Source organism: Spinacia oleracea, chromosome 6, assembly GCF_020520425.1.
Source record: "Spinacia oleracea cultivar Varoflay chromosome 6, BTI_SOV_V1, whole genome shotgun sequence".
NCBI lineage: Eukaryota > Viridiplantae > Streptophyta > Magnoliopsida > Caryophyllales > Amaranthaceae > Spinacia > Spinacia oleracea.
This window is the reverse complement of record NC_079492.1, coordinates 82,110,509-82,131,239: the sequence shown is the minus strand read 5'-3', so window position 1 is coordinate 82,131,239 and position 20,731 is coordinate 82,110,509. Positions and strand designations below refer to the sequence as shown.

General features: G+C 34.8%; 1 protein-coding gene and 1 pseudogene across 1 annotated transcript; both read right to left on the bottom strand.

Annotated features, from left to right (window-relative positions):
• Positions 1-6,172: 6,172 nt before the first annotated feature.
• Positions 6,173-7,869, bottom strand: LOC110788496 (putative calcium-transporting ATPase 11, plasma membrane-type; annotated as a pseudogene).
• Positions 7,870-15,333: 7,464 nt separating this feature from the next.
• LOC110788497 (uncharacterized) lies at positions 15,334-18,641 on the bottom strand. Its single transcript, XM_056832407.1, has 3 exons — positions 17,396-18,641; positions 15,449-17,323; positions 15,334-15,338 (listed from the first exon to the last, which is right to left on the bottom strand). Exons 1-3 carry the CDS (start codon positions 18,639-18,641, stop codon positions 15,334-15,336), a joined length of 3,126 nt encoding a protein of 1,041 aa, XP_056688385.1.
• Between the last annotated feature and the right edge of the window lie 2,090 nt (positions 18,642-20,731).

Here is a 20,731-nt window from a genome sequence, read left to right as displayed (position 1 = left end):
TAGTTCAAACTATGTTTGACATTTTGCTTTGTTTTCGAGGTCGGAAAATAACTTATTCATTGTTTTATTTTAGAATAATTTAATTTTAATTATGTTGTATTTCGTTTTAGTTAAGGTTACAATTGTTTTAGTTAATAATTGCGGTGTGTTTTCTAGGTTACAATTAGTTGATTTTTTTAGTTTTAGTTATAATTTTCTTGGTTTTAGTTAAGTTTTTTTGAGTTAGTTACGCATTTTCGAGTTTCGGACATCGAATTTTAGGGCTTTAGTTAAGATATAAAATTTTAAACAATGAAACCAATTAGTTAAAAAATGGAACCAATTAGTTAAATAATAGAATCAATTAGTTCTGAATTTTAATTATGATTGCAGAAGTTATAGGTGAAGTTTTTCGAGGTTAGTTATGATTTTTGGGTTTTAGTTATGATTTTAGAAGTTTTAGTTATGACTTTACGAGTTTTAGTTATGATTTCAGAAATTTAGTTAGTACGTGTTTTTGAGTTTAGTTAAATTTTTTTGAGTAAAAATTTAGATCTTGTGAGTATTAATAATTATTTGAGAAGTTTTAGTTAAGGGATTTTAAGTTTTAGTTTTTTTAAAAAGTCAGTTTTAGTTAAGATTTTAGAAATTTTAGTCACATTTTTTTAGTTTTAGTTAAGATTTCAAAAGTTTTAGTTATTATTTTTTTGGACTTGAGCAATGAAACCAATTAGTTAAGTCTGAAATTCAATTAGTTAAGCGTTAAATTCAATTAGTTAAGCAACATAACCACTAAGTTACGCCTAAAATTCAATTAGTTTAGCCTGAAATTCATTTAGTTAAACAATTGAACCAATTAGTTAAGCAAATGAATGAATTAGTTAATGCAATAAAATCTTTAGGACTATTGCTTAACTAATTAGTTACGCACTAGAACTAATTAGTTAAGCAATTGTCCTAAAGATTCTTCACATATGTTAGAAGACGAGGATATGTTTGTGGGATGTTCATGGAGCGTGAAGAGATGATTTTGTGCCTCGTGCATGGAATATTATCCAAGAGCATCCAGCAATCTTTATTTTGTTAGAAACAAAAAGTGATGATCATCGTGAAAATTAAAGGAGGCAATGTTAAGCAATGCAGCCAATTAGTTAAGCAATGCAACCAATTAGTTAAGAAATACAATCAATTAGTTAAGCAATAGAATCAATTAATTAAGCATTTTAACTAATTAATTAAGCAATGTAACTAATTAGTTAAGCAATGGAAATAATTAGTTAGGAACATTAGAACATATTAGTTAAGCACTGGATCCAAATGGTTAAACAATGAAACCAATTAGTTAAGCATTGAAACTAATTAGTTAAGCAATGAAACCAATTAGTTAAGCATTAGAACTAATTAGTTAAGATTTTATGAGTTTCAGTTATGATTTTAAATAATGGAACCAATTAGTGAAGCATTGAAACCAATTAGTTAATAAATGGAATAATTAGTTAAGCAATGAAACCTATTAGTTAAGCAACTGAACCAATTAGTTAAGCAATGATACCTATTAATTAAGCAACCGAACCAATTAGTTAAGCAGTGATACCAATTAGTTAAGCAACCGAACTAATTAGTTAAGCACTAAAACCAATTAGTTAAACACTGAAACCAATTAGTTAAGCAACCGAACAAATTAGTTAAGTACTAAAACCAATTAGTTAAGCACTGAAATCAATGAAAATCAATTAGTTAAGCAATGAATTCAATTAGTTAAGCAATAAAATCAATTAGTTAAACAATGAATTCAATTAGTTAAACAATAAAACCAATTAGTTAAGCAACCATACCAATTAGTTAAGCACTTGAACTAATTAGTTAAGCAATGAATCCAATTAGTTATGCATTAGAACGAATTAGTTAAACAATGGAACCCATTAGTGAAGCACTTAAACCAATTAGTTAAGCAATAAAATCAATTAGTTAAGCAATGAATTCAATTAGTTAAGCAATAAAACCAATTAGTTAAGCAACCATACCAATTCGTTAAGCACTTGAACTAATTAGTTAAGCAATGAATCCAATTAGTTAAGAATTAGAACTAATTGGTTAAGATTTTATGAGTTTTAGTTATGATTTTAAACAATGGAACCAATTAGTGAAGCATTGAAACCAATTAGTGTATAAATAGAATAATTAGTAAAGCAATAAAACCTATTAGTTAAGCAACCGAACCAATTAGTTAAGCAATGATACCTATTAGTTAAGCAACCGAACCAATTAGTTAAGCAATGATACCAATTAGTTAAGCAACCGAACAATTTAGTTAAGCACTAAAACCAATTAGTTAAGCACTAAAACCAATTAGTTAAACACTGAAACCAATTAGTTAAGCAATGATAACTATTAGTTAAGCAACCAAACAAATTAGTTAAGTACTAAAACCAATTAGTTAAGCACTGAAATCAATTAGTTAAGCAATGAAATAATTAGTTAAGATTTTTGGAGTGTTAGTTATGATTTTATAAGTTTTAGTTACATGTTTCTAAGTTTAGTTAAGATTTTATAAGTTTTAGTTAAGATGTTCTTAGGTTTAGTTAAGATTAAATCGATAAATGAAAATTCTTTACTAGTGACCCTAAAGTGATATTATATTGGGCTAGGTGTAATATTTTTGGGCTTTGACCCACCATTTCCTTGGAAAAGGGTTTTGACTCATGTTGTTCCTATTTCGTTAAAGTGATTGTTTTTAGTTAAAGCAATAGAACCAATTGATGAAGCAACGAAACCAAATAGTTAAGCAAATGAATAAATTAGTTAAAGTAATATAACCAATTAGTTAAACCAGAAATTCAATTAGTTAAGAAACGAAACCAATTAGTTAAGCAAGTGAATGAATTAGTTAAAGTAATTGAATCAAGTAGTTAAACCAGAAATTCAAAGCTAACGAAGGCAATTAGTTAAGAAAATGAACGAATTAGTTAAAGTAATTGAACCAATTAGTTATGATTTTATGAGATTTAGTTATGATTTTATTAGTTTTAGTTATGATTTTGTGAGCATTAGTTACGAATTTTGTATGTTTAGTTAAGAATTATCATATTATTGTATGTTTTTTTTCCAGTTCCTTTTTTAATAATTTTGTTGATTTTATATTTAGGTGCTTCAATTTTTGTTTCGATTTTGTTTTTGTTTAGGGTTTCGCAAAGGATTTGGTAACATCAACTATAGTCGCCGTCGTGGCCAGCGAACAACCACCGAGGAAGCGAATTGAAAGAGCGGCGAAGGAAAGAGACGAAAAAGAAGATCCGCCGACACAACCACAACCACTGACAGTGTTGTAGGCGACTAGGCGAGGTGGTTAGGGATGAGAAGAGAAACTTCTCGCCTTGAAGCCGCCGCCTAATGCTGGAGGTTGCGGTGCTCGGTGCTGCTCGCCATGGAACCATTAACTTAACACCTAAATTGTAAAACTCGATCTGTCTCTTGCCTCGCCGCCGCAAGATCTTTCCTCGCCACCATCTCAGCTACACTCGGCGGAAAACTCGATGTAGCAGCCGCATATCGCCGTCGCTCCTCCACCGTATGATTTTCTTTGGGTTTTGAGTAGAGGAACGAAGAGGAGCTCCTCAGAACCTTCTCACATGGTGGTGGTTGTCTCCGGCGAGAGACAGAGGAGCGCGGAGAGGAGAGAAAGAGAGCGCGGAGAGGAGAGAGAGGAGCGCGAAGAGGAGAGCGAGAGGAGAGAGGAAGTAGGAACGCAGAGATGAACGAGGAAGATAGAGAATGAAAATGTTTATATGTATGATGGTGAAAGACTCTGCGCGTGGGCAAATTAGATGACGTCAGCATGGTCTGACGCTCACGCGCGCGTCAGATCGTCTGACACAAAAGCTTCTGCAAAGTACAATTCTGAAATATATATATATATATATATATATATATATATATATATATATATATATATATATATATATATATATATAAACATTTCAGATTTAGTTAGTCATATTTTTAAAGTTTGTACTTTTTTTATTCAAGTTAAAATGCCTAATATAAGTATAGGGGAGATAGATTATGTTGGAAATTTGATTTTTTTTATTTCCAGTCACTTTGAGTTTAGTTGATGGGTTTTTGTGTTAGAATTCGAGATGATTTGTGGTATATAAGATTTGTATTTTTTGCAACTTTTATTGGAAATTTGGATTTTGTAAGGATTTATTTGTTGGGATGATGGAGTTTGGATTTTAATGATTTCCAGAGTTCATATTGGTTATGATCACAAATGATTGATTTTGTTAATATAGTGGGTGAATTTACAAGATTTGATAAAAAAAAAAAAGGAGTTTGGAGAAATCTAAAAAGTTTGAGGTTTTGTAACTTTTAGTTGTCTAACTAGATGCATGATTTATGATAAATTATATTTAATTTACATATCTAAAAATTTATTAAACTATAGATATAGACAATTTTCACAAAAAATAGAGCTTATTGATAATCTTCTTATTAAAACTAATGACGGATAGATCTGTTATTGTCCCATTTAGTGTCTTATTTATTTAAAAAATTCAAAAAAATAAAATAAGGGTACATAGATAAATTTATGTTCTTCCCCTTTCATAACCAATGTCAAACATAAATTTATTATCATCCGCTCTTTACTTTGATAGTCATACCCCTTAATACCCCCTACCATCTACATCATGATTAACCGATCATTTAACACACACCCCCTCCATACGCCTTATTTAGCTAGAGATAACTTCAAAGCAGAGTGGGCTAGTCCCTCAACACGTGTACCTGCCTAAATTCTCATCATCATGCCCCTCACCACAATAGGTATGATACTCCTCGTCATAATCCCCGCCTCGCGGGCGGAAAATAAAATAACCCTGCTTTATCACTCGTCCGTGTATCCACACCCTCCTCATACCATGCCCTAAACGTTTGGACCCTACATTATTTTTTGATAAGACAGTTTTAAAAAACTCTAAGAGTGTTTGACAATTTGGTTGTCTAATTACATTATACTTTGGACACATATAACTTATAGATATTTTTCTAATTAAAATTATTGATGGATAAAAAATTTATAGCCCCATCCATTGTCTTATTTTAAAAAAATAATAATAATAAGGGTATATAAAAAAAATATTTTCACTGTTCATCACATGTGTCAATTATAATGTTTTTCCCATCCACCCTTCACTTCGATAGTCATACCTAATTAATCATTTTATATTTACATAATTATCCGATCACATAACACCTACGTCACTATTTGCTTTATTCAGCTAGTCATGACTTTGAGACTGGTCGGGGTCTCCACACTCGTACTCGTCTAAAATTCTCATCCATATCCCCGTCACTCACAATATAGGAAAGATATTCACCCCTCCCAATCTCCTTATTAATGGGTAAAAAATAAAACTCATCCTCAATCTATCACCTACTTGTGTATCCACACTCGCCTCAAACTCACCTCGAACTAAGTTTTTTTTGTTTTTGTATGAGAGTTTTGAATTTTAAAACTCTATTATCGATTGTCCTACAACTCCAGTTTCTTATTAGAATAATTAAGTAAATAAACAAAACACACTACTACAAAAAAGGGAATAGAAAACTTTTGAAATAGGCTTTAGAGGACGCCTGAGGACCGTTCTCCTGCTAAGCGATCTCTATAGTTTAGAGGACGGTTGGGATAAGCGTTCTATATACATATGAATAAAGTATGGTGGTCTTAGTTAACCGTCCTCTATTTCCTTCCTTAAATCAGAAAATACAGAAGGAATAGAGAACGGTTGAGACACTTAACTGTTATATATTTATTAAAATAGAGGACAACTGGCTTAGATAGGCGTACTCTATTCCTCCTTTTTTACATAAAGATAGAGGACGATTTTCTTAGATAGGCGTACTCTATTCCATATATTTTTATAATTATATATATATATATATATATATATATATATATATATATATATATATATATATATATATATTTTAATTTTATTTTTGGAATAAACAAACTTTAATTTTTATTTTATTTTTGGACGAGAAAATGGAGTTACATATATATATATATATATATATATATATATATATATATATATATATATATATATATATATATATATCCGTCAATCCCTCCTTGTCCATCAGAATCAAGGGGGTAAAAAAAGTGGGGGTTTTTCCATCCAAATCTTAATCATATCTCTGATTTGGCCATGGAATCAGCAACCTTATTACAAATTATACTGGCAAAAAGAAACCTACAACACATAAACTTCTGAGCATAGCTGAGAATATCATCAACAAGAACTTGGACAGACGATCTCTCACGGTTGTCCCTCTACAGTACGTAGCTTCAGTAACGCAAGGGAATCAGCTCGTTTCAACCTCAAGGGAGCAGTAGCCTGCTTCATAAGCATACTCATGCCAAACCGTACTGCTTCAGCTTCAGCTTGAAGAGCTGGTAGAGCAGAAAATACACATTGAAATACTGATGGATTAAAAAAAAACCAGAAAGGCAGGGAAGTAGCAAGAAGAAACCTGGTAGAACACGAAGGAGTTGAATATGAGTGTATTCAGGATAGTATGCGAATCTGAACCGCTAAGTTTAAGTAGCCGCTCTCCATCAAAGCTTAGAACAGCAAGAACAGTTAACTGATATACACTCTGGCCAAGGATATTTCTCCACATAGCCTTGCTAATAAAACTTGCATTTCTTCCAATAGGTGGTCTTTTCATCAGCTCATCAGTAGGTGGTTCTGTAGCTAGGGCCAGTGCGCCAAGTGTATCCATAATCATGTTGACCCACAGCAACTGCACAACCGTCAATGGAGCAGAACCTACAAATCATTTTCCCAACCAATTCTATAAATTTCTCAGACAGACTATGCAAAGAAAGAAAATACAATAAACTGTTGACTAACCAGTGATGCATGCAGCTACGAAATTGAGCATGAGGGCGACGATGTTGACCGTCAACTGGAACTGAACAAATTTTGGATGTTTACGTAGACAGCTCTCCCCCATTTGACTACATTCACAATGGTGCTGAAATTGTCATCTAAAATGATGACATCGGCGTTTCCCTTTGCAACCTGTACACAACAGCTTCAGGGGTCAAAACTCAAAAGGATAAGCAGCATAACATCCACATGCAACTTTCAGTTCACAAAATTTTAGACCAAAGATGGTAACTGCTTGATGAAGCTCAAACTCCAGTCTGTTCAAATACGAGTAATATACTAATATCTAACCGTATAGAGCACATCTGCAGGTTATCTGGATTTTGGAGATGATAGGTGTTCAAAATATCTTCTATCAGAAACATAATACTAGGAAAAGATAGGCAAAGCTATCAACAAAAATAGTTTTGTCCAGAATTAGGTGATGATCAAGGGAGGGGTGATGAAATTAGGAGAGGGGGTATTAAAACGGACAATGAAAATGTATTCCCAAAACAAAAAGAAGGAAATTTAAGGATATAAACTGATGGGATCATGAAACATGGTACATTAATTGTTGTATTTGGATGCCAAATGGGTGATTAAGTTTATTCTTTTCTGGAGTAGTCAGTTACCCCACTAGAAACTACAAAGTCATTTACACAAGCACCAAATATACTTGACAGTCCACCGTGGGAATAATGAGTAGAAGAACTAATTGACCCCTGAATCCATTCTCTAAATAGAAGCAAGGCACATCAATATTGAATATTCACAAGTAATGAAATTATTGACAAACCTCTGTTCCTGCAATTCCCATAGCAAGTCCTATATCAGACTCATGCAATGCAGGTGCATCATTGGTCCCGTCACCTGTCACAGAAACCACCTCCCGGAGCAGTCTCAAGTTGCTCACCAGTTTGTGCTTGTCTAATGGAAGAGACCGTGCCATCACCTGATTCGTTTATGCCTGTATCCCCCGATCGGGCTTAGATTAGAGCATTTTATTAATTCAAAAAAAGTCCATGCTTGTTAAGTAACTATTCAACTATAAATGCGTGCAACTAAAGAGGGTTTGTAGCTAGTGAGTGTTCCCGTCTTATCAGTGCAGATAGATGTGGCAGAACCCATTGTTTCACAAGCAGTAAGATGCCTTACCAGTACCGTACTCATGCCAAACCATACTGCTTCAGCTTCAGCTTGAAGAGCCGGTAGAGCAGCATTAATCCTCATTCCTGCAGCCATTAGCACGTCACCTACATTGTCTCGGACCACCATACCCAACCCTGTCATTCTCACCGATGTAGCAGCGTCTGTGTTCAGCTTGTATGGAGTAGTTATCGGGGCCTTCCACCGGCTGCTAGTTTGCTCACTCACAGGAGAAGGGGCAAGCTCTCGTGTATTAGCTGCTTCATGTTCACCAAGCATGCCAAGGGTTCTTGAGCAGCTAGCATTGGGTCAGTATTAAGTTGAACTGGCAGCTTATAGAAGCAAAGACCAGTGTTTGTTTGTTTGTAAAGGGCTTGTCATAGGTTCAATTCAGATATTATTGTCATAGCACTCTTCTAAAGTCGATCCATTGAGAAACTTGTCAAAAAACTCAGCCTACAAAATTTTAGAAAAAAAATAATCAAAACAGCAGGCTATAATAACATTTAGCAACAAGAACTCAAGTAATATTTATTCAGATCTGGAAAGCATCATGATTTGGTGGCTTGTGTGTTATCTAAGATATTGATGAACAACAAACCATAGAATTAGAGACTACTATTCAGCACTTTATGCATTAAAGACATCCAGAAAAAATTTCTCAGGGTAACATAAAATATTAGCTAGAAAAATGGTTTACTGTGCATGAGTAAACATGTGGGGGGACATCATCAGAAGGCATAACGACAGTGATACCGAAAAGTGAAACAAAATCAAATATTAAAGCCAACAAAATGCAAGTATTGCTCGACTTACGCCCGATGACAGCTAACAGCATGTCCTGATGAAAATTAATTTCAAGAGTAGGAGCCTCAAAGAAATTTATATGCTGTTGTTGATTCCCCTTACTCCATAACACAAAACAAAGAAATTTCCAATTCTTACCTGCGCACGGTGTCAACATAAAATGGATTTTCACCAAAGAACCCGGAAGAAGCGGTCTGTTATGTCATCCCCTCTGAGTAAACCATTTTGTTGTAGCTGTAAAATGAATATTATACACTGAGAATCAGTTCCAAGAGAAAGTTCAGATAGCCGGTACCACTGTGCAAAAAGTAGAGAAACCTGCACAAGCAATTGACCGAACACTGTAAAATCTAACTTGTGATGATGTGATCATCTGCTAGGTCTAACACATATATAAAAATTTATTGATTATAAATAATTTCAGTAGCAGGTGTTGCAGATGCAGAAGAAGCTCCAACTGCAAGACAGAGGTGAAATGGTAAGCCAGGACAATAAAGCAGCCAAAATAAATACCTGCACAAGGCTCTTAGGCAATACAAAAGCAGACATCGTATACCAGCATCAACGTTCAGTAAGTGGGATTTCCGAGAAAAGACCATTGATCTAAAGATGCATTTTTGAACCTGGAAAAGACTGCAGACATCTGATAAACAATAAAACCTGCAAATTAAAGTTAGAGCAAGTAGGACAGCAACCCAACAGAATCATCAAGCTAGTAAAAGAAGCCTGAAACCCAATAGCTTGTAAAAGAAGTTGAAAACCAATAAACAAAACACGAGTACAAGAAAAAACAAGCATTGAGACTTCAAAATATCAAATCTGACAATCTGTTAAGTAGATCCACTCTACCCAAAAATCCTTTCACTCACAAAATTATCCACGCGTACAAGGTACGGTAAAAAAAATAATCAAAGACATGTCTAATATTCAACGAAAGGAAATACAAAATAGGCCAGTAACCAATGTCATTGAGCTAAACCTCACATAGGTCGTCATCATCAACTTCTTCACCGTTATTCTCTTGATGATATCCGGTAACATATGAAATCCCCCTCTCCCTAAGCTCGTCAATCACTTCTTGCGAATATGTGGGAGGAACTTTGTTAAAATACTGCAAGAAAATGTAAAATATAAAACATAAATATACAATATATGTCCAAATTAATCATGGTTAATTTTGTGCACAGTACTCATCTAACCTAAAAATTTCCCGTGAATAAAAATAACCATAAGCAATACCTTATCAGGAATGAGCATTTGTCTTGATTCTATTATCTCGATCATGTAGCGGCAGACATAATATCCACTATAACTGGAGCCTGGAGGTTGACGAGGGCACTATTACACATGAAAGTTTAAATCAGACACATAATCATACATATTATTAACGAACTATGTGTAAAATTTAAGAAATTGTAATTTAAGATCAAATACCTCAATTTTTTTCCACTTAATGTAAGGATTCTTCTCCATTTTTGTGATCTCTTTTCGGTGTTCTATGCTAAATTTGATGATTGCCCTAAATATATTTCAAAGTTTTTAGTTAAATAATGTTATAATACTTTCAATAGGAAGAACATATACCAATAAGTAATTTGTTCAATACTTGTTGATTATTGCGTGAGCAAAACCACTAGGTTCATTTTCTGTTCCAGCCGGATCTAGCCAATGCACCAATCCAACCCATGGACAAACAACAGCTAACATCCAATGTTGACTGCACGCATAGAAAAAATAACGTTATCAAATATTTGTCCTTATTATCAAGTCCTTGTTGAGAAATATGTTATCAGTACACGTATTGAAACGAAGCACTTACTCTTCATTATAAGGCACAAAGAATAGTTGGTTTTTATTTTTGGCATCATTGCACCCAAAGACCCTAGCCAAATAGTCACAACGAAAATCTTCTTTTTCCATAGGAGTTAGCGGCGACAAGCAGTTGCAGTCACCAAATCCATAAAGCCCCGAGATACCTTCTGTATGAACCGTCTCACTCAAATGCCTTGCACATAAAAAAAATTAATTCATTTTCTGAAAAGCAATATATATGTTTACTTGAAATACCAAAGGGTACATCACACTTACATCATTAAAATAGATATGTGAGATGATCTTATCTCTCTTTGGAAGCACCAATCAAGCATTTCTTCATAATCAAGGATAACAGATTGCTCATTTTGAAACACTCTAGCCGGAATTGAAAAGGATTTGGTGTTTCCGCTCTTTTTCATTTCCACTGCTACACCCTTGAAAACTTGAATCAATTTAGAAGTCAACTTTAACTTATCTGCAGCAGTGATCGTATACTTTCGAGTGGATGATGATTGTGATGATGGAGAGCATGGAGATGGTATGATTATTTCCTTTGTGAACTGCTTATCAGGCTTGTTATGGAGTGACACGAAGAAAAAAATTACGTAAAAGACTATAGGATGAATGAACTTAATGTATTCATTTTGATAGGTAATTGTAACACATAAGAGTTTGGTAATGCACCTTCTGTATTGGAAAAACCAAGTGTGCAGGCCAAATAAAGAATCCATCCTTGCCTTGACAAACAATTCGTATTTCCCCATCAGGACATGACAAACGTGCATTTGGCATGATCTCTTCCTTAATACAAACTCGATAATGACCACTAGGCACAGGTTTGAAATGATTCGTGACCACTTCTCCTTCTTTCCCAACGTACACTTCTCCATTGGCAACTATTTGGACACCTTTGTCATTCTCAATTGCCAAGGAACATAAACTGGTAACACCCTAATCATGTCACTATATTAGTACTCGTAGCAAATACTTAATTTACCATGATATCACAAAAGTTTGAGGAACAATATGTGCCAGCAGGGGATTAGAATCAGAGGTCGGAATATAGCCTTAGTAAAACTTCGAAAATGCAACCTACAAAGTATTTAAGAATTTAATGTTACCTCTGGAAATGATGGCGAGCATGGACTTGGTGCGTTGAATTCCGTTGTGAATTGCTTATCAGGCTTGTTATACAATGACTGGAAATATACATAAAAGACTATAGGATGAGTAAACACAATATATACATTTTGATAGATAATTGTAACACATAATGCTTGGTAACGCACCTGTATCGGAAAAACCAAGTGAGCAGGCCAAATAAAAAATTTGTCTTGGCTTTCACAAACATATCGTATTTTCCCGTCAGGACATGGCAAAGGTGCATTTGGGTTGATTTCTTCTGTAATACAAACTAGATAATGACCACTCGGCACAGTTTTGAAATGATTCTTGACCACTTCTCCTTCCTTCCCTACATACACTTCTCCAACGGCAACAATTTGGACACCTTTGTCACTCTCAATTGCCAAGGAACATAAACTGGTAACACCCTAATCATGTCACTATATTAGTACTTGTAGCAAATACTTAATTTATTCATGATATCACTAAAGTTTGATGAAGAATATACAGCAGCAGGGGGTCAGATGCAGCAAGGGGGGTCAGAAGCAGCAGGGGTCAGAATACAGCCTCACTAAAACTTTAAAAAAGCAATCAACACACTACTTAAGAAAGAAATGTTACCTTTGGAAATGGTTGATCATTAATGACATGGCTTGAAATAATATTGTTATCTGAAATGTATCCTTCCACAAGCTCAGGTTCACGCTCAGGCTCAGGCCAGACAACGTGGTACACCTCGGTTTGATGCTCTAGTTCTTGAACTTTCTGTTTTGATGCAAGTTGGAAGTGGGCACCTCCTAAAGTCTCTGTTTGAACCTCTAGTTCTTGAACTTTCTGTTTTTATGCAAGTTGGAAGTGGGCACCTCCTAAAGTCTCTGTTTGAACCTCTAGCTCTTGAAATTTTTTCTGTTTTGAAGCAAGTTGGATGTGGACACCTTCAAGCCCTCGGTTAGTAGAGCTATGAATGTGAGCAGTCTCAATACCTCCTGACCCTGACCCTTGAATGCCTCCAGAATTACCAGCACCTATATGACCACCTGACACGCCACCAAACCCTTGGCTAACTTGGTTGTCATTTGCAATAATCTGTTTGAAGTGTTCTTGGTTTAACTGACCACCAGACAAGTAAGACAACAACAAAGTCTGAGTGTTTTTCAGATTTTCTAATTCGGATTTGACACTTTTGAGTTCCAATTGCAATTGACTGGGTGCTATTGGTTTGTTATATCCAAAGTATTGCTTGTTTGTAACACCTGAACCAACGCCCCGAAAACAACCACCATGTTCGGGAGTCTTCAATGCTCTCGCAAGGATATTATTTCGGCCGGTGGCATCAATTTCTCCTCGGATTTGTTGAGCCTCTAACGCTTTCTGAAATTAATAATAAGCAACCAAATTAAGTTAGCATAATTGCAATAGCAAAATAAGTTATTTGATTTAAATAAAAATATGTTCTCACAATTGCTTGAGCTACTTCATAATCGGCAGGATTATCAAAGGTTATCACACCATTTTCTTCTTTAGAACGAGATCTTATCCAAACCAAATGCCGAGGCACGTCTTTGGGTTGGATTCCTTGATTCTGAAGTTCTTTGGCCTAACAATGCATATAATTAAAAAAAATCAAATACATAAATTTTCAGTGTTATGTTAATTGTAATCGATTGAGCTAAACTTACAATCCCTTCCTCATAATACAAGTATCCCTTTCGACCTCCTCGGTAGCATGAAGTATTCTTGTTTGCCCTTTCTCGATTCAACTCACTCAGTTCCTTTCCATATAATGTACATAAAAGTTATTACACAAAATAAAACGTAAGTACGGTAACTATTCATTGGTGATATGGATCATTGAAAGATTACCTTGAACTTAGGATCAGTATAGATTACAATGAATTTATCCCAGTCAGCTTGAAGTATAAATGGATATAGCGAAGGTGGATTTTTCATTATCACAGTTTTATCCTTTCCCTTGGAGCCGTACATGAACTTTTTACGTAATCTAGCCTTGAAAGCTCTCCAACGAATCGAGGCTCGATTTAACACATAATCTCTACGTTCTTCAGGCACTTCGAATCCCATCTGCAGATTTAAAGTGAAAGTTATCATTAACACACACAAACCGAACACCCAAAACAGACATGATTCATTAAATTTAATTCATTAAAGAAGAAGATAAAACATCCTTATCAGCTAAAAGGAGGTTGGACAATTAATTAAAGCAATCAGAAAACTACAATAATCCAACAAAATCTACTAGAATTGAATAACGAGGCTAGCATGCAGCCGTACTGCATGAACTAGATTGCCAATCTTCAAAGTTACAGCTTCATTGGAGAATTGGATCAGATTACTTAACTAGGGTTCTTTCCTAATTCTGTTTAGTATAAAATTCAACAGTGATATATGGGAAGATACTAGGGACTGTCATGAATAAATTCAAAATAAAATTTGACAATGACAGAAACAGAAGAATATAAATGATGAAAATCAAATAGACAAATCACAGACATATCAGATAATTGACAAGACGACATCTGAAACTTTTTAAAATAAAAATTCTGCTAAGAATCAACCAACAACACATCGATTCTGTATTCTTTAACACACAGACACTAAATCACTAAACGGAGATCCTATGACAGTTTTTTCTTATTTAACTTCACGGGTAATTCCACTAGTTCATTAGAAACTCCGTGGAATAAAAAAAAAACTCATTCTGGTGGAAGAATCTTGTATGTCTTCCCAGAGTATATTCATGCTAGAATTCAGTTTTCATTCAATTGGTTATTTGCAGAAATTTAATGCCCCCTCTTGCAATGAATAACAAACTTACTACTCGTTTTGAGCTCTCAGGAAAATGCCAATTATACACTTATACTGCCATACACAGGGTGATTGGTAAACGACACTAGGAGTTATGACTTGAGATGAAAGAGTGGAAATATAGCTTAATATAGCCAACAGACTAAAACAAGAACACTACAAAGCAGGAAAATAAAAGGCAAATCAGGGATTATTTAGATCAGAATATAAGCAATCAAGCAGCAGTAGCACATCAGAATATAAGCAATCAGGCAGTAGCAGAATATAAGCAGATCAGAGCAGTAGCAGGTCAAAATATAAGCATATTAGAGCAGTAGCATATCAGAATACAAGCAATCAGGGCAGCAAGACAGAACAAACAGAAACTAGGCATCAAAATTTTCAGATTCACGACATGTATACAAGCTTACCGCGATACACTCATAAACTTCATTGATGACTTCTTTTGGAACTTCATCCCATTCAAGATAAGTGATATTCACTCGTTCACGAGCAACTACACCAATGTAATTGACGAAATTGTCTTTGTTTTCCCCAGTAGGCACTTTATTATGATTGCATTCCAAGGGGATTTTGGTGCCGCGTTGTGTTGCTGTTCCAACTGTTGCAATTACTGTACGACCCCTTCGATTCCCACATTCGGCCGAAATCTCATCAGATTTGAGGCCACTTACTTGCTTTCTCTTTTTCCCCATTAACCTACAAACATACAAAAATTATTAGATAACATCACTAATCATTATAGTCAGATAAATATAAGCATTTAGTGTTAAAATAAGGCATCAGTTTATTAATGTAGAAACAAAAACCTTTACGTAGACGCTTTTTAGCTCGAATTTTATTTCTATTTTCCTCCTCAACCCAAATCCCTTCTTCATGGTCACTACGTACATATGCCGAAGTATCATCAACACTATCATTCACACTTTGCACCTCACTAGGGGTAGACCTTTCCTCAAATACAATATTGTCATCATGGTCATTAATGGCATATCGAAGTTTTGTTGTAAGTAATATTGACCTTCTTTTATCACTTGGGCCAGTCACATAAAACACTTGTTTAGCTTGACTAGCCAAAATATAAGGATCTTCCTTGTGACCAAGTTTGTTAGGGTTCATTGAAGTATGGCCTAAGCAATCAAAGACAACGTTGTTGTTGTTGTCTGCCCATTTGCAACCAAAAACAGGTATAGAAAAACCCAAATAATGCAACTCACAAATCTCATCAATTACCCCATAGTATTGCATTTTACTATAGACAGGACGATTGTCTTTAGCACTAGAAAAATGCATTGCTTCCGCTTCAAGAGATACCCCGCTGTTCTGCATAGTACTCTTATCATCTTGCTCCTTTGTATAAAACGTACAACCATTAATGGCATATGCAGAGTAAAACGAGGCAGAGAAACTAGGACCATATGCTAAATGCTTAAGTCGATCAGAAAATGGTTGTGATGAATTTTGGAACTCTTTCGTTACTTGATCTTTGAACCAAATACGAAATGATTTACTATGTTCAGTAGCTAATGCTTTCTGGTTAGCCTTTCGATTTCGCGACTCCAAGAAAGACATGTGCCGATTGACATAAGGTGCAACTTCATCTTCATTGAAAAGAATATATGTGTGTGCCATGTGCCACTTGTCAAGAGACATGTCAAGTTCCCTACGACCTATGGTTCCCTTTCCATCAAATCGGTCACTGTGTCGAGATTTAGGAACCCCTATTGTCTTCACATGATCTATATGTTCAAAGGAATATTCCATAGCTAACTCATACAACATTCTCTCTGCGATACAAGCCTCGGGTCGATAAGCATTCTTAACATATCCCTTATAGGTTTTCATTTGCCTTTCAAAGGCCCATTGAGCTCTCATGTGCACGGGACCACAAAATCTAATCTCTCTTACCAAGTGAATAGGCAAATGTATCATGATATCAAAAAACGCCGGGGGAAAATACATCTCCAATTGGCAAAAAATGACAGCAATTTCAATCTCCAAAGAATCCAAATCTTTAGTTTTAATGGCTTTACTGTATATTGACTTGAAGAAAAAACATAACCTAATAATCGCATATCGTACATTTTTAGGCAAAATTGAACGAATAGCGATGGGTAAGAAATCTTTCATCAAAACATGGCAATCATGAGACTTCAACCCCACGAGTTTCGTATTCTCCACTGAAACAAGCGAAGAAATGTTCGAAGAATAACCCTTAGGCACTTTAACTCCAGCTAAGGATGTACAAAGCTCGACTTTCTCCTTTTTGGACAGTGTATAAGCAGCAGGGGGTAAATACTTGCGCTTTCCGGTCTCCTCAACAATATGGAGTTCCTTTCTAATATCCAATTCTTCCAAGTCACTTCGAGCATTAAGACCATCTTTTGTCTTCCCCGGCATATTCAATAACGTACCAATCAGACTATTAAACACATTCTTTTCAATATGCATCACATCTAAAGAATGCCTGACAAAAAGAAATCTCCAATAAGGAAGGCGCCAAAAAACTGAACACTTCTTGTATCCCTGTTTTGGCAGAGCACCTTTATTTTTCTTCAACTTGCCAAATGTAATTTCAATGTTTTTTACCTTTTCAAACACTTCTTCGCCAGTAGAGACGCTTGGACGACTTTCAAAATTTTGCTCGCCAGTAAAAGCCTTTTTCAGTTTTCGATACTCATGATCTTCGGGAAGAAATGGACGATGATCATAGTAGACCGTCTTTTTTTATGCGGATAACCACCTCCCCTCCCAACCATCTTCACATATAGGACAAGCACATCCCCCTTTCACTGTATAACCAGAAAGATTACCATAAGCAGGATAATCTTGGATGGTGCAGAACAACATGGCTCTTAAATTGAACATTTCATTCCGACTAGCATCAAATACTTCTACACCTTTTTCCCACAATAACTTTAAATCGTCAATAAGAGGTGTCAAGTACACATCGATGTCATTTCCCGGTTGTTTTGGCCCGGAAATAAGCATTGACAACATAATGTACTTTCTTTTCAAACATAAGGAAGGAGGTAAGTTGTAAGCCACTAACATGACCGGCCAAATACTGTAAGTGCTGCTAATGGAACTATATGGATTCATACCATCAGTAGACAATCCAAGGCGTAGGTTTCGTTCTTCTTTACCAAAATCACTAAACTCTGCATCAATAAATCTCCATTGTGGAGAGTCAGCTGGGTGTCTAAGTATCCCATCTTCTTTTTCTCGACCAAATTTATGCCATGTCAACCTCTTTGCATCTTCTGAATTTGAATACATCCTTTTGAACCTTGATATTATTGGAAAATACCACAAAACCTTAGCCGGAACTCCTTCCTTTTTCTTGTACCTCGAGACATTGCACTGGGGGCAATTCTTTAAAGATTCATATTCATCTTTATACAATATGCAATCATTAGGGCAAGCATGAATTTTTTCATAATTCAAGTCCGTTGTGCACAACATCTTTTTTGCCCTATATGTAGCGTCAGGCAAAACATTGTCGGGTGGAAGTATGTCTTTAAAGAGCTTAAGGAACGCAGAAAAACACTCATCTGTCACACTATGACCCACCTTCACATTGTATAGGTTAACTATAGCTGATAATTTTGAGTACTTAGAATCTTTGTATAAGGGCTTCTCGGAATCAGTCAACAATTCTTCTAACACCTGAGGATCATCAACAACTTCTTCATGAAGTTGATCCATCATGTCCTCCAAACTATCACCCTCATCAGTATGGCCTTGTTGACCAGAAGTTCCTCCCATTTTTTCACCATGACGATACCAACAAGTATATGTTATATCAAATTCCCATTTACGCAAATGACTAAGGATTACGTCAACTTTGTGATGCATAAGATTATGACACATATAACAAGGACAAGGAAATTTATCACGGCCTTCACTGTTATTTTCCAAAGCAAATTTAATGTATTGCATAACTCCAGCATCATATTTTGGGTCACCTATCTTTATTGTTGTTATCCAACTTCGATCCATCTCTACACGCTATCATGTTAAAAAAAATCACTTAATTGTTTCAACAACATTAACTAACATGAAATTAAAGATTTCATTTGTTTTTGTTTCTTTTCCTCCTAGACTTTTTTTTTTAACTTCTTAGATTCTTTCTTCTTATCTACTTCGTACTTCTTAGTTCCGTAAAAAAAACTTAAAAAGTATATATATATTTATTTGATAAGCAAGGAATTAGATAACCAAAAAATATTTACAATAGTTAGATTTAACCTCAAGAAACAACAACCTATCATCTAAAGGCAAACCAAACAACAGAAGCACCCCTAAAACAACCATCACAAAAATAACCTCTTCCAGAGAATGAGAAACAAGAAAAGTATAGTATTACTTCAAAAACATCAAAATATTATATTTAATCCATGTTTATTTATATAACATCCCAAACCTAGTATAATTAGAATTTTTTATTTTTACAGTTTCACCCCCCAAGACGAATTCCTGGCTCCGCCACTGAAACTTAGTGCAGCAAATTCATTCGACAATAATTCAACAAGCACCAATAATTTGATTAAATTGATTCGACCTAATATTGGAGGTCACAATAAGAATTCTATTAAGATATATACTTTAGCAGATATTATTAAACCAATCCTAGGCTGATCGATCGTGATTGGAGAATAAACAATTCCTTACTCTTTTTTATTTTGGCAATCAACAAACTGAATTCTTTAATCACACATTACAATTAGATAATTACAAATATTCATAATTACTAGGTTATAGGCTGAATAAAATCGTATGAAAAACAGAATTAAGCACACTAACCGTGGAATTGATGGCAGCGGTGGGGAAGCCGGGTTTTACCGGAGGTTGGGAGGCGGACGAAAAGAGGTGCAAGGGAGCGGCGGTGCAGAGTGAGGAGCGGTGGTGCTGAGCGGCGGTGCAGAGTTTTGCGACTTTTCTTGCGAGCAGAGGGAGTAGTTTTATGAGAGTTTCACCGGAGGTTGGGAGGCCGCCGGAAAGAGGTGCAAGGGAGAGGCCGTGCAGAGTGAGAAGCGATGGTTCAGAGCGGCGGTGCAGGGCGGCGTTACAGAGGTTTTGCGGGATTTTGCGAGCAGAGCGAGGTTGGAGTGCGTGTTTTATGAGGGTTATGAAATATTGCGCGCCTAACTTTTAACTTTTAGGAAATCATGTTCTGCCGCCTAACTCCTAAAAATTTTATTTGCTTTGGTATTTTATTTTTTCTTTTAAAAAAATTATTTGATTTGGTTACATTAAAGTTTATTTTTTTATTGTAAAATAGTTTTGTAAAAGAATACAAAACAGTTATCTTGAAACAGTTTTATATTTTATATGTATTCTAAATTTTATATTTTTTATTATTATTATGGTAAACAATATAAGACGGTTAGGTAAGGTAACCGTTCTCTATTCTTTTTTTCACACAACTGTTATGAGAGAAGTGCGTTCTCTATACACCTAGACAATGCTTAACAAACTTAACCGTCCTCTATTCAGCGTTTTCTATTCCCTATTTTGTAGTAGTGACATTATAATATGTACTATCTTCGTCCAAATTACCGTGTAAAATAAAGGCAAATAGATTACCTTTCAAAAGAACAAAGACAAAGAAACTAATAATATAAAATGAAACTACAAAACTCTTAAAATTGTTTTTCATTTAAAATATTAAGGAACTACTAAATAAAAGGATAAGTAGAAATTATAAATTCGAGAAACAAAACAATACAAAGTTATTGGCCTATTTTGTTTTTCAATAAGCCTATTTTACACAACCTTGATAAATAATACTTCGAATATTAAAGCAACGGTAAATATTCGTTCTACATATCCGCAGTCAATATAAGACACGTATTTTAAATAAAAATTGACAATACATACAATTAGTCATTAGTGAATTTACGTTAAATATTTTAGTACATGTTAAGAGATGTTAAACTGTTTTAAACAAAAAGATGTTCTAGACAACCTTGTAAAAAAAAATATGTTAAATAGATTATTGTCATATTTTAAACATTGTGATATTGAAGTAGAATTTTAGTTTACTTTTTTTAGTCAGTGATCTTCATGAATACATAGTATATTTCAAC

Coding starts and splice junctions, on each gene's coding strand:
- LOC110788497 (XM_056832407.1), bottom strand. CDS start 18,641: ATGGATCGAAGTTGGATAACAACAATAAAGATAGGTGACCCAAAATAT. Junction 17,324..17,395: donor TTGTCCTATATGTGAAGATG/GTTGGGAGGGGA, acceptor TTCTTCCCGAAG/ATCATGAGTATCGAAAACTG.